The sequence below is a fragment of the Loxodonta africana genome, chromosome 19 (genome assembly GCF_030014295.1).
Source record: "Loxodonta africana isolate mLoxAfr1 chromosome 19, mLoxAfr1.hap2, whole genome shotgun sequence".
Taxonomy (NCBI): domain Eukaryota; kingdom Metazoa; phylum Chordata; class Mammalia; order Proboscidea; family Elephantidae; genus Loxodonta; species Loxodonta africana.
The window spans coordinates 24254254-24266752 of NC_087360.1; the positions used below are offsets into that span (position 1 = coordinate 24254254).

Sequence of the window (12499 nt, forward strand, 5' to 3'; positions counted from 1 at the left end):
GCTGGTCTACAGGACAAAGATGTGCCAGTCTGCTTCCTTAAGATTACAGCCTAGGAAATCCTACGGAGCAGTCCTACTCTGTCCAATAGGGTTCACTATGAGTTGGAATCAACTGGGTGGCACACAACAACATACCTCCCATAACAACACTCATCCTTTTCCTCTTTAAAAGGATCATGTTGCAGAAGTTCATCCATGTTCCACTTTGCCAAAAGTGTTGGGTTGAAGGCACTTTTAAGCAGAATCTTACCTCCCGGCACTTGACTACTTGACATGGCCTAATTCAGTAGTCTTCCATATCCCTCCAAACTAATGTTTTCCCTATTAGAAGAGTACCATTACAAAAAAATATGCTACTAGCATAACACAACTGTAAGTGGGGCAACCTTCAGAGTGTTTAGCTCAGTTAGAAACAGATGGCAAGAGCGCCATGGAGTGGTGCCCATAAACATAACATCTGCTTTTCTCTTTATAACAAAAACACTTTTTTCAGGTTCTTCAAATTGGCATTTTTGTTGACTGCAAATATATTCCATTGAGTGGATACTTCATTTATTTAGCCATTTCTCTAATGTTTTCAACTTCTCACTATTATAAACAAAACTGGAATGAGATTTACATGCACACACACAAAAAAAACCCGTTGGCATTGACTCGATTCCAACTCAAAGCAACCCCATAGGACAGAGCAGAACTGCACCATAAGGTTTCCAAGGAGCACCTGGTGGATTTGAACTGCCAACCTTTTGGTTAGCAGCCGTAGCTCTTAACCATTACATGACCAGGGTTTCCTCTATATGCACAAGATATCCTCAATTATTTCCTGAGAGCATGCAGTCAAAAATGGAATTACTGGGCAAATGGCATGACTGTTTGCACTATTCTTGATCAATATACATGGCTGAACTCCTTTCCAAAAGGATCAGACACCAACCAGGTACTCAAGAACCAATTTCATCACACTTCTCTCAGCATTTGGTATAATTACTAATGTTTTAAACCTACTTGATAATAATAAAAAAAAGAATCCCCATTCTCATTTGAATTTGTATCTCTTTAACTTCTAAGATATGACCTTTTTATCCTATTTCCCTTTTGCTAGATTATGTATCCATGTCTTTGTCTACATCTCCACTGTTATCTAAGTGGTCTCAGTATCTGAATAAACCAATCATATAATAATAAAATTAACTGTCATATTTTCCAATAATATTTCTTACAGTCTGAGGCTTGCCTTGTTATTTATTTATTTAATGTAGAAAACTGTAAAGTTCTAAGATAAATTTCTTAATTTTTACTCATGACCATAGGGGGAGGGGGGAAGGGAAGACATCTCAGGACAAAAGTATTCCTGAAGCTATACTGGTTGGTAAAACTTACCTTCTTTCCCGCCAGTTTTATTCGTGGGGTGAAACTGTTACAAAAGAGTTGGCTTTTAGATGTGTAAAAACTGTGAAAGAAACAAACAAGGCCATTAATCTAATCCTCCTTCATTTTAAACATCGAGACAGCTGACATCCTAGCCAAGGATCAGCCCTCTCATGACTTTGTCTCAGGTTTCATTGATCTTCTCTAACTTCTTCTGCAATTACCACAAAACATTGTCATGTTTTTATTGTTGTCTTAGTTATCTTGTGCTGCTGTAACAGAAATACTACAAGTAGATAACTTTAAAAGAAATTTATTTTCACAAATTCTAGGAGGCTAGAAGTCTGATTTCAGGGCACCAGCTCCCACGGAAGGGTTTCTCTCTGTGGGGGAGGGTCCATGTCATCAATCTTCCCCTGGTCTAGAAGCTTCTCATTACAGGGACCCTGGGTCCAAAGGATGTGCTCTGCTCCCAGCTCTTCTTGATTCCCTCTCCTCTTTGATCATTTCTCTCAAAAGAGATTGTCTCAAGATACAACCTAACCCTGTAGATTGTATCTGCCTCATTAATGTAATTGCCTCTAATCCTGCCTCATTAACATCATAAAGGTTAGGATTTACAACACATAGTATAATTACATCAGATTACAAAATGGAGGAACAACCACAGAATACTGGTAATCATGGCCTAGCCAAGGTGACATACACTTTTGGAGGACACAATTCAATCCTCAACAACTGTTCTTCTTCTCGTCCCATAAATTATCTCATGTGTTAGAGTCCTGATTCCTAACTGGATTAGAATCTCCTCTTCGTGGCATGGATTTAATTTACACCGTGATACTTTTTTCACCTTTATACTTGGCATGACCACCACCCATGTGTCAGTTTGTTGTACTGTGGTGGCCTGTGTATTACTATGATGCTGGAAGCTACGCCACTGGTATTTCAAATACGAGCAGGGTTACCAATGACAGACAGGTTTCAGTGGAGCTTCCAGACTAAGACAGACTAGGAAGGCAGGCCTGGTGAACTACTTCCAAAAATTAGCTGATGAAAACCTTATGGATCACAACAGAACACTGTCCAACTCGTTTGCTTTGGGAAGGATAAATCGCTACAGGAAGACATCAAGTTTGGTGAAAGCACAGGAGACCCTCGGTAGGATAGAATGGCACAACAGCCCCAATAATGGGCTCAAGCATGCTGGCAATTATAAGGATAACATAGGACCAGACAACATTTCATTCTGTTGTACACGGGGTTGCCATGAATCAGAGCTGACCTGAAGGCAGTTAACAAAAAAACACTTGGCATGAAGCTGGGCTCGAGAGAGGTCCCTATTACTCACTGACTGATGAGCACTTAGTAAGCAAGAATAACCCAGGCAAGAAAAGAAAATGGTTTGTACTCAAGAAAAGGTGGCAGAAATCATTAACTCCCAACTCCTCTGAAAATCAAATCTTGACATACTCATGTCAGGTATTTAACGCAAGAAAACTGGAGACCTGGCGTTGTCCTGAGTATGTTGAATGAATGAGTGAACATCCAGCATGTCTCTGTATTCTCTTTTACCACTATTTACAAATAATTTGTTCTGGAGAAGTTTTGAATATTGACTTATATATCTCCACCTTCCATCAAAACTCTGGCCATTAAAAAAAAAAAAAAAGCAGTCTCAATAGATAACCAATGGACTATGGAGCAATCTTACTGGCACATGAAACACATAAGAACACAGGAATGTCACCTTCAGTCAGGGTCCTACCAGATTTGGGGTGGTCCAACCAGCCCCCAGGATTTTGCCTCTTGCAGTGGTACCAAAGAAAGAACTCTCAGAGAGTTCTATTCTCTTTCCAGATGTTAATTGTAAAATATCTGGCTGGTAAAGTGATGTCAGCCAGGAGAATAGATTTCTATTATACTGAACCATATGAAAGCACTGCTTTAAAAGTTCATAAACAGTTGAATATTGTAATTTCAAATGGCTCAAACAAACAGCTGCAGCTCAGTCATGAACTTGCTGTTAAACCATAAGGCAAGCCACTTAGCCATTTTGGTACTCAGTTTCTTCACCTGTACAATGTAACTGGATGGTCTATATTATCTCCAAGCTATATCCTGTGATATCTCATAAATCCCATTTATAATTCTTACATCCAAAAAACATACCTAGTGCCCTCGATTCGATTCTGAATTCTTACATATCTAATAGTAATTTACTTTTTGAATTGATTTTCATTATTAGCCAGTAACAACCTGGAGTAGTAAGTTCTCACTGAAGACCATTTGATTATGCTTGCTAAGGTTTCTGGCCTTATACTAGTAGGGGCACTTGCGCTTCTGAAGAGGCTTTGCTGACAGGATGAGAATAACGGCCCCTGTGAGCAGCTGCTAATCTCAGACCACGAGCCTTCTTGTCCCCATCCCTGAGTGGCTCAGGCAAACAAGGAGTACAATAAAACGTGAAAGAGGGCCTCAGGGCCTTCTAGTCCTCAGATTCTAAAGCCTCTTACTTGCGGATCCATCCTCCATCTTTTTTTTTTTTTTGTGGTAAATATATATGCAACAAAACAGTTGACATTTCAAAAATCTTCCCATCGTTATCCATCTTAACTGGCATCAAATGGTCAATTTACAATGAAAAATTGGTCTATGGAATAAGTGAAAAAGAAATAAGCTCAAAATACTCCTACCTTACCTAAACCAGTTTTAAAAATAACAGTAATATAAATACAAGGTGAGGCATCTTATTATGAAGGAGTCACTTTTTTCTTTTAAGTGACTTTATCAGGCACTACAATGACAACATATAAAAGTGAACATCATATACACATATGTAAAGGAGTAACATGGATGACCGGTCATGAGGGTACCTCACAGAGCATCTCGAGCATAAAGGGGCAACCTCAGAGCAGGAGAATTAACAGTGTGACCACACCATCCTTACTGAGCTAGCCACACCATTTCTTGCTCATGAATCTGGTTCTTCACCTATGAACACTTATAGGTGACCAGCAACAACCACCATGCTGATGGCAACATGGCCCATAAAAAAGATAAACATAACGCAAGGCTAAAATTGACACTACTGATGATGTTTCAAGCCGGTCTCCAGTAAAGATTTGCAACTAAACAGTAGCCAAAACTAATTGCTCTGTTGTGTTTGAGACATGAGCCAAGTGGTCTTCTGCCCATCACGGGTCCTGGCCTAAGAAAGGCAATGCAGAGAAGGGTAGAATGCTCTGGAAGCCCTGAAGAGAAGACTTTGGAGAAGACTTCACAGAGGAGTGACATCTCAGCTGGGTCTTGAGGATAAACAGGCATTCATGAGAGAAAGACCAGGTGGAAAGGCCCTCCAAGCAGTGATGTGGGTGTCTGCAATGCAGAATGAAAAAGGGCAAGTGGTCTGAGAGGAGGCCTTGGCTATTAACCCAGGATGAGGAATCAGATGGAAACAGCAGTAGGATTTGGTTTTCACAGAAGTGACTCTGTGATTATCAGACACTGACCCCCAAGCCCTCAGGGTTCTCAAAGCTACATCAAGGACTACCATGCAAGATTGAAGAAGAACACTAATACTTTGATTGTTTTTATATACTGGGTCTCCAAGAAAGAAAAGAAAAGGTAAAGAAAAAATCATCGGTCTAAAGTAGTGGTTCTCAATGTGGGCAATGTGCTCCCCAAGGGATACATGGCAATATCTGGAGATATTTTTAATGGGGGGTGGGGTGGGTTGTACTGGTATCTCATGGACAGAGACCAAGTATGCCGCTAAACATCCCACAGGGCACAGGACAGAACCCCACAACAAAAAATACTCTGGTTCAAAATGTCAGAGTGCCAAGGTTGAGAAACTTGGATCTAAGCTATGGACTGAAGGCAAGACTGGAAAGAGGCAAACCAACAAGATCATTGCAATAATTCAAAAAAGATATGAACCGGGATAAGGCAATGGCACTGGCAGAGGTACGAGAGAAGCCATTCCTGAGCTGAAATCAACATGAAAACTGAGATCTTGTCCCAGTTTGAAGAAAATGCATGGGGATTTTTCTTCAAATGGAAGAAGTCGTCATTCTGCCCGCAGCCTGGGTACAACGTTGGTCTGCTCTGATCCGTGGCTCCCTATCAGTGCTCTTCCCCACTAGGAATGCTAATAAAGTTGAAATCAACAGAGTTAAGCATACAAAAGGGAAGAGTAGCGAATAATAGAGGAAATAAGACTTTCGGATTTGTATTTTTATTTTTTATCATCATAGACTATCCTCACTGCTACTGCCTCACATTTAAAAAATCTTTAAGCAAACGTCAGCACTTCGGTTTCTGCATTTTTTTGACTAAAGACTTAGTGCTGTAATAAGAACTTGCCAGATTTGAAGAGGAAATGGAAAGGAAGTTACTCCAAACCCTTATCGCCTAACATTAATCAAGACTGTACCCACCTGTGGTTTATCCAGTGAGGAATATTATAGTCATCACCCAGACGAGAATCTCGAGGAGCACTCCGATTATGTAGCTGAAAGGAAAAACCCAGTGCCTGGGTCAGTTAGAAACAATTAGGAGGGAGTGGTGGGACCACCCCGACTTTTCTGTTTTTAACTATTCTTAAGATCACCCTGAGGCACTGGTGGCAGAATTTTCACCTTCCATGCAGGAGACCCGGGTTCGATTTCCACTACCCAGCGTCATTGAAGGCTTGAGTGTTGCTATGATGCTCAACAGGTTTCAGCAGTGCTTACAGATTACGACGGACTGGGAAGAAGGGCCTGACTATCTACTCCAGAAAATCAGCCAGTGAAAACCCTATAGAACACAATGGTCTGACCCACAACCAATCATGCGGATGGCACAGGACCAGGCAGCGTTTCGTCCTGTTTTGTTTAACGGTCTTGCTACAAGTCAAAGCCGCCGACTCGATGGCAGCTAACAATAATAATAAGACCTGGTGCTGAAACTGGCCTTTAGTAAGCAAATCAAAATCTAATTACCTTGAACAATGGGACAGCATGTAATGGTTGCTCCCCCATGCACACCAAGTCCACACCAATTCCTAAAAAAAAAAGACAAAAAGAGTTGGGGGGAGGGAGCAGGCAGAGATTAAGTTCCCCCATCTGTATTAATGATGTTTTTAAGCTGGGTTGTAGTATGAGGCAAAGCTTACTTACCATCCTACAATTAACCCCAGCAGTGTTGCCCACACAGCAAAGAAGCAAACAGATGCATTTTTTCTGTTGCTTCTTTACCAAAGAATCCCGTCATACTTGCCACTATTCAGTATTTCACAACTAGCCTTTGACTGTCTTACAGGGGATAATTTACAAAAAGAAGACAATCAAGTGACCATTACTAAAGTTTTATGGCCAGAAAGGACAAAGAACCTTATAACGTCATAGTTAAAGGAAAACAACCCACCTCACTTTACTGGCAATCACAGCTTACTTTCCCAACTCCATCTCATTTGTGAAACATAAACCGAATGCACGGAGGGTGGGGGTGCATGGCACATCACAGAGGGAGAGCTGCACTAGGTGATACAGATGGTGCTGCCCAAAAGGGATGAAAGCACACTGGTCCCTAGAGACAATCCCCCGAAAATGGGTTCTCCAGTATCAAATACGTTTGGGAATCAGTGTATTGGATACAGATAATCAAAATACACTGATACATAAAAAGCTCTAAAGAAGACCTGCAATTAGAAAACCGTTTAACTCTGTATGACTCAGCATTTTCCAAACCAATCTGGCCATAGAACTCTTCCAGTCACCCAACACCTACTCATACCCTCAGAACTCAGGATTCACAGAGCCCTTTGTGGGTCTTCTCACTCTCTAGGCCTCAGTGAAAGCTCAAAATTCTAAGTCAGGCTATGAACATGTGAAGCCAGAGCACAAACCAGGGAGCATTACCATTATCTATCATCCGCTGCTTGGTCAAGATCATGAGTAAGCGGTCCACTTCAAACACACCCACCCCAGGTGTGATCACCACAGACATCTGCCCCGTCCGGTCAAAGTTTCGGTTGATGTAATGCTTGTCAAACACTTGAAAAGAAACAAAAATTCCCCAATGAAGACACTATAGATTTTCAGAAACCAATCTCTGGCAGGCACCTCTGTGCTCTCAGAGAATATTATCTCTATTCCTTTCATAGTGACTGTCACATTTTGACCTGAATTCTAGTAAGTTAACGTTAAGAACTGCATGAACACAGAACTGTGTCACTGTCACCTCTGCTACTCCCCCTCATCAATACCTAATACTTGCCTTGTGCAACCTTAAACATGAAATTTCATGCTGGCATTTTAAACTAGCCATAAATGAAACTGTATTGAAAGTTATAAGAAGCAAATACTAATTTAAGACAATATTTAACAGAGTGAGCCAGAATTTTGAGATGACTTTGTAAATTTGGCAAGTTAATTTTTATTTCTGGGCCTTGCAATTCTCATTCTGGATAGTCAGTGGTATTCAAATATGACAAAAGATTTACTAGTAAGAGATGACACCGCACTCTAGAATTGCCACCACCTGGGTACTGACACATGGGAAGGTGATCCACATTGTGAATCACTTTTCATCACTGGCCAAGGCCAGACAGGCACCTAACCTGAGCTGAGCCAATCACACTTTATAAGGAATGTGGAATTATGAACAGAGAGCAGAGACAAGGCAGGTGGGAGCTGGCTACTGTTCTGAGAATTCCTGCTGCTGTGGTTCCCAGAGCGTCTGTCCCTATCCTTCTCTAACACGGCGCTCAAGTCTTCCTGGCTGCCTCACCAAACCCCTGTCTTCTTAGAGTTTTTATACCAGCTCTACAGGTTCCTGTTATTTTCAAACAAATGTATCACCCACACAAAGACAGAAACAAATTCAGAGGAAATCACACCACACTGTTAAAAATGGCCTCTCAGAGAAAGGGACTGACAGTGGGAGAGAGGGAAAGGTTTTCATTTTTTACTTGATATACCTCTCTATTACTTGAATTTTAGTAACATGAGTTACTTTTGTAATTTAATGAAGTAAAATGGAAAATATATTTTTTTAATTACTCATGGGCATTTGGGGAGAGGATAAAAAATAAGAACACTGTCCTTAGTAAAACAAAGAGCCCAAGTAAGATTCCCTCCAGCTCTTTACTCTTAGATTACCATGAGAAGCAGATGAGAACAGTTAAGTTAATTCCCCAACAAAGACCAAAAGGCTAAAGCTTTGTCAGGAGAACTATCCAATTCAGAAAGTAGTGATTTCAATTAATTCCAGTGGTGAGGGAGAATGAACCAGGTCTGGGTCTTTGGCTTTTAGTAAAAAGAAGATCACAGCCATGTGATAAATAAACGAGCGATCTGTGCTTGGCCTGGTGACTCACCATTGAATGACAGATTGATGGCCTCTAGGTAGTTTCCTTGTGCTGAGGTAGAATTGTCTCCTTGAGGAAAGTCCTCTGCAGCAAAAGACGCAGAGAAGGAAAAACATCTCCTGAAAGATGAACACCTTAAAGAACGAGCAAAAGGTGTCTGGCTCCATAGGACCCCCTCCCTCTACTGGGGACACTGCTGAACTTACTACATATAATTAACAATTGGACCCATATGGCAATAGAACCCTGACCAGATGCAGAAATTACACACACCAGCGGAAACAGAAACAAGCATGAACCCCTTTGTCTTTCAGTCCCCATGTTACGCTTCCTTTCCCACTGCATCTTCTATTGCATGAGTGCAGTACCTGCCTGTTCCAGTCGCACCAACACTGGATACTGGATGAAGAGTTTTTTAATGGTCACAAGAAGTGAAGTCCATTCTTCTCTTCTCTCATTCTGCACCACCACTCTGAAAGGAGTATTATCAGAAAATATTGATCGAGCAGCTACTACATACAAGACGTCAGGTCCCTTACAGGATGCCAAGGAGAGAAGATGGGATTCCCAGAGTTAAGAGAAATTACTACCTAAACAGCCAGTTACATAACAACAAGCATCACTCATGTAGTATATAGTAATAAGTAATCAAGCTTAATGCACCTAACAAGCATTACCAAAGAAATGTCATCACATTAAGAGTCATATAAATTAAAAATAAAACATGAAAACACATTTAAAAAAAAAAACTTGCCTTGAGATTATATTAATGCCCAGTGTTCAGCAGCGACAGGAAAATATATACATATGTTAAAAGCATGTAGATTTACCTTCATGAATTACAATTAGACAATATGTATGAGAAGCCTTAAAAAAAAGTGTCCCAAATACATACATAACATATATATGCACTGAGCATGTAAAAAAAATGTGGAGTATGTGATCACATCCCTCTGAAAATTAATTTTTCTCTCTGTATACAGACAGTAAGTCTTGATTTACTCAGGTAATGATGACTGGACTTGGAAGGTGGAATTGAGGGCGTTTTGAATTGCACCTTAGGTAGCCGTACTTTGAGATTTTCCTAAAACAAAACTGTACTGCTTTTATAATAAGAAAAAGAAAACTAAAGTTTCTTTTAATATCGGGGATGATTTTATAATAACATGGGGAAATTTTATATATAAATTTCTGATCTATAGTCACAAGTACGTACATATATACATACACATACAAAAAAATACCATGTTTTTACACAAATAACACGCATCTTCTACATTTGTTTGCCAACCATGCCCTCCCCCGTGAGGTATTTTCATAAGTGCCACTATGCCAACGGTGTTTTTTTTTTAATTGTGCTTTAGAAGAACGTTTACAGCTCAATTTCTCATACAAAAATTTATACACATATTGTTATGTGACACTAGCTGCAATCCCTATAATGTGACAGCATACTCCCCCTTTCCACACTGGGTTTCTCAAGTCCATCCAACCAGTTCCTGTCCCTTCCTGCCTCTTATCCTGTCTCCAGACAGGAGCCAACCATTTGGTCTCGTGTATCTATCCGAACTAAGAAGTACATTCTTCACGAGAATTTTTTTATGTTTTACAGTCCGGTCTAATCTTTGTCTGAAGACTGGGCTTCGAGAATGGTTTTAGTTCTGGGTTAACAGAGCGTCTGGGGCCCATGACTGCTAGGGTTTCTCTAGTCTTAGTCTGACCATTAAGTCTGGTCTTTTAACATGAATTTGAGTTATACGTCATTTTTTTTTTTTAATGTTTCTGTAAAAGCTTGTAAAAATATATATATAAGAGCCCTGGTGGTACACTGGTTAAGCACTCAGCTGCTAACCAAATGGTCAGTGGTTTGAATCCACTAGCAGTTCCCAAACCCACTAGCCATTCCATGGGAGAAAGATGTGGCAGGCTGCTTCTGTAAAGATTACAGCCTTGCAAACCCTATGGGGCAGTTCTACTCTGTCCAATAGGGTTGCTGTGAGTCAGAACCGACTTGACGGCAATGGATTTATGGGATATACTAAAACATGCTCCACACGTCTGTCAGTTTGCCCCACTGTGGTAGCTCGTGTATTACTGTGATACTGGAAGCTATGCCACCTTTATTTCGAATACCAGCAGGGTCACCCATGGTGGACAGGTTTCAGCAGAGCTTCAAGACTAAGACAGACTAGAAGAAAGACACGGCGAATTACTTCTGAAAAAACTGGCCAATGAAAACATTATAAACAGCAGCAGAACATTGTCTGGTACAGTACTGGAAGATGAGCCCTCAAGTTGGAAGGTGCTCAAAATACAACTGGGGAAGAGCTGCCTCCTCAAAGTAGAGTCAATCTTAATGATGTGGATGGAGTCAAGCTTTCAGGACCTTCATTTGCTGATGTGGCATGACTCAAAATGAGAAGAAACAGCTGCAAATATCTATTAAAAATCGGAACATGGAATGCACAAGTATGAATCTAGGAAAATTAGAAGTCATCAAAAATGAAATAGAATGCAAAAAGATTAATATTCAAGGCATTAGGGAGCTGAAGTGGACTGGTATTGGTCATTTTGAATCAGACAATCACACTATGCCAGGAATGACAAACTGAAGAGGAATGGCATTGCATTCATTGCCAAAAAAAGCATTTCAGGATCTATCCTGAAGTACAACACTGTTAGTGATAGGATAATATCCATTCGCCTACAAGGAAGACCAGTTAATAAGACTTATTCAAATTTACACCCCAACCACTAGTGCCAAAGATAAGAAAATTGAAGATTTTTACCAACTCCTGCAGTCTGAAATTGATCAAACATGTGATCAAGACGCATTGATAATTACTGGGGATTGGAATATCAAAGTCGGAAACAAAGAAAAATCAACAGCAGTTGGAAAATACGGCCTTGGTGACAGAAATGACACCAGAGATCACATGACAGAATTTTGCAAGACCAACGACTTCTTCATTGCAAGTACCTTTTTTCAAGAACATAAATGGTGACTATACACATGGACCTCACCAGATGGAAAACACAGGAAGGAATCAAATGGGCTACATCTATGGAAAGAGACAATGGAAAAGCTCAATATCAGTAAGAACAAGGAGAGGGGCCAATGGCAGGACAGACCATCAACTGCTCATATGCAAGTTCAATTTGAAGGTGAAGAAAATTAGAACAAGTCCACGAGAGTCAAAATACAACCTTTAATATATTCCACCTGAATTTAGAGACCATGTCAAGAATAGATTGGACACACTAAACACTAATGACCGAAGACAAGATGAGCTGTGGAATGATATCAAGGGCACCATACCTGAAGAAAGCAAAAGGTCATCAAAAAGACAGGAAAGAAAGAAAAGACCAAAATGGATGTCGGAATGGACTCTGAAACTTGCTCTTGAACACAGAGTAGCTAAAGCGAAAAGAAGAAATGATGAAGTAAAAGAGATAAACAGAAGATTAAAAAGGGTGACTTGAGAAGACAAAGTATTATAATGAATGTGCAAAGACCTGCAGTTAGAAAACCAAAAGAGAAGAACACTCTTGGCATTACACAAGCTGAAAGAATTGAAGAAAAAATTCAAGCCTCTAGTTGCAAAACTGAAGGCCTTGTAAAATCCATTTTGATGTCTATTCTATCCTCCAACTGAAGTGCCGATAATCACGTGGTAAATTTCTCCACACATCTGAGAGCTTAAAAGGTCAAAGTCCTACAGCTCCATGCCACTGAGTAACCCAACTGGGTCCCATCTGGTAAGATTCCATCAT

The 12499-nt window shown here is 40.4% G+C and overlaps 1 protein-coding gene across 9 annotated transcripts in view; it reads right to left on the reverse strand.

Annotated features, from left to right (window-relative positions):
- DEPDC5 (DEP domain containing 5, GATOR1 subcomplex subunit) overlaps positions 1-12499 on the reverse strand; it is a 147766-nt gene that overhangs the window by 90126 nt on the left and 45141 nt on the right. For all 9 annotated transcript variants that reach the window (XM_023559201.2, XM_064272420.1, XM_023559200.2 and 6 more), the window contains 6 exons: positions 9094-9197; positions 8735-8809; positions 7275-7409; positions 6357-6418; positions 5811-5884; positions 1381-1450 (listed from right to left, as the gene is read on the reverse strand). In XM_023559201.2, the coding sequence (XP_023414969.1) occupies positions 1381-1450; positions 5811-5884; positions 6357-6418; positions 7275-7409; positions 8735-8809; positions 9094-9197 (520 nt within the window). The remainder of the gene's footprint in view (positions 1-1380; positions 1451-5810; positions 5885-6356; positions 6419-7274; positions 7410-8734; positions 8810-9093; positions 9198-12499) is intronic.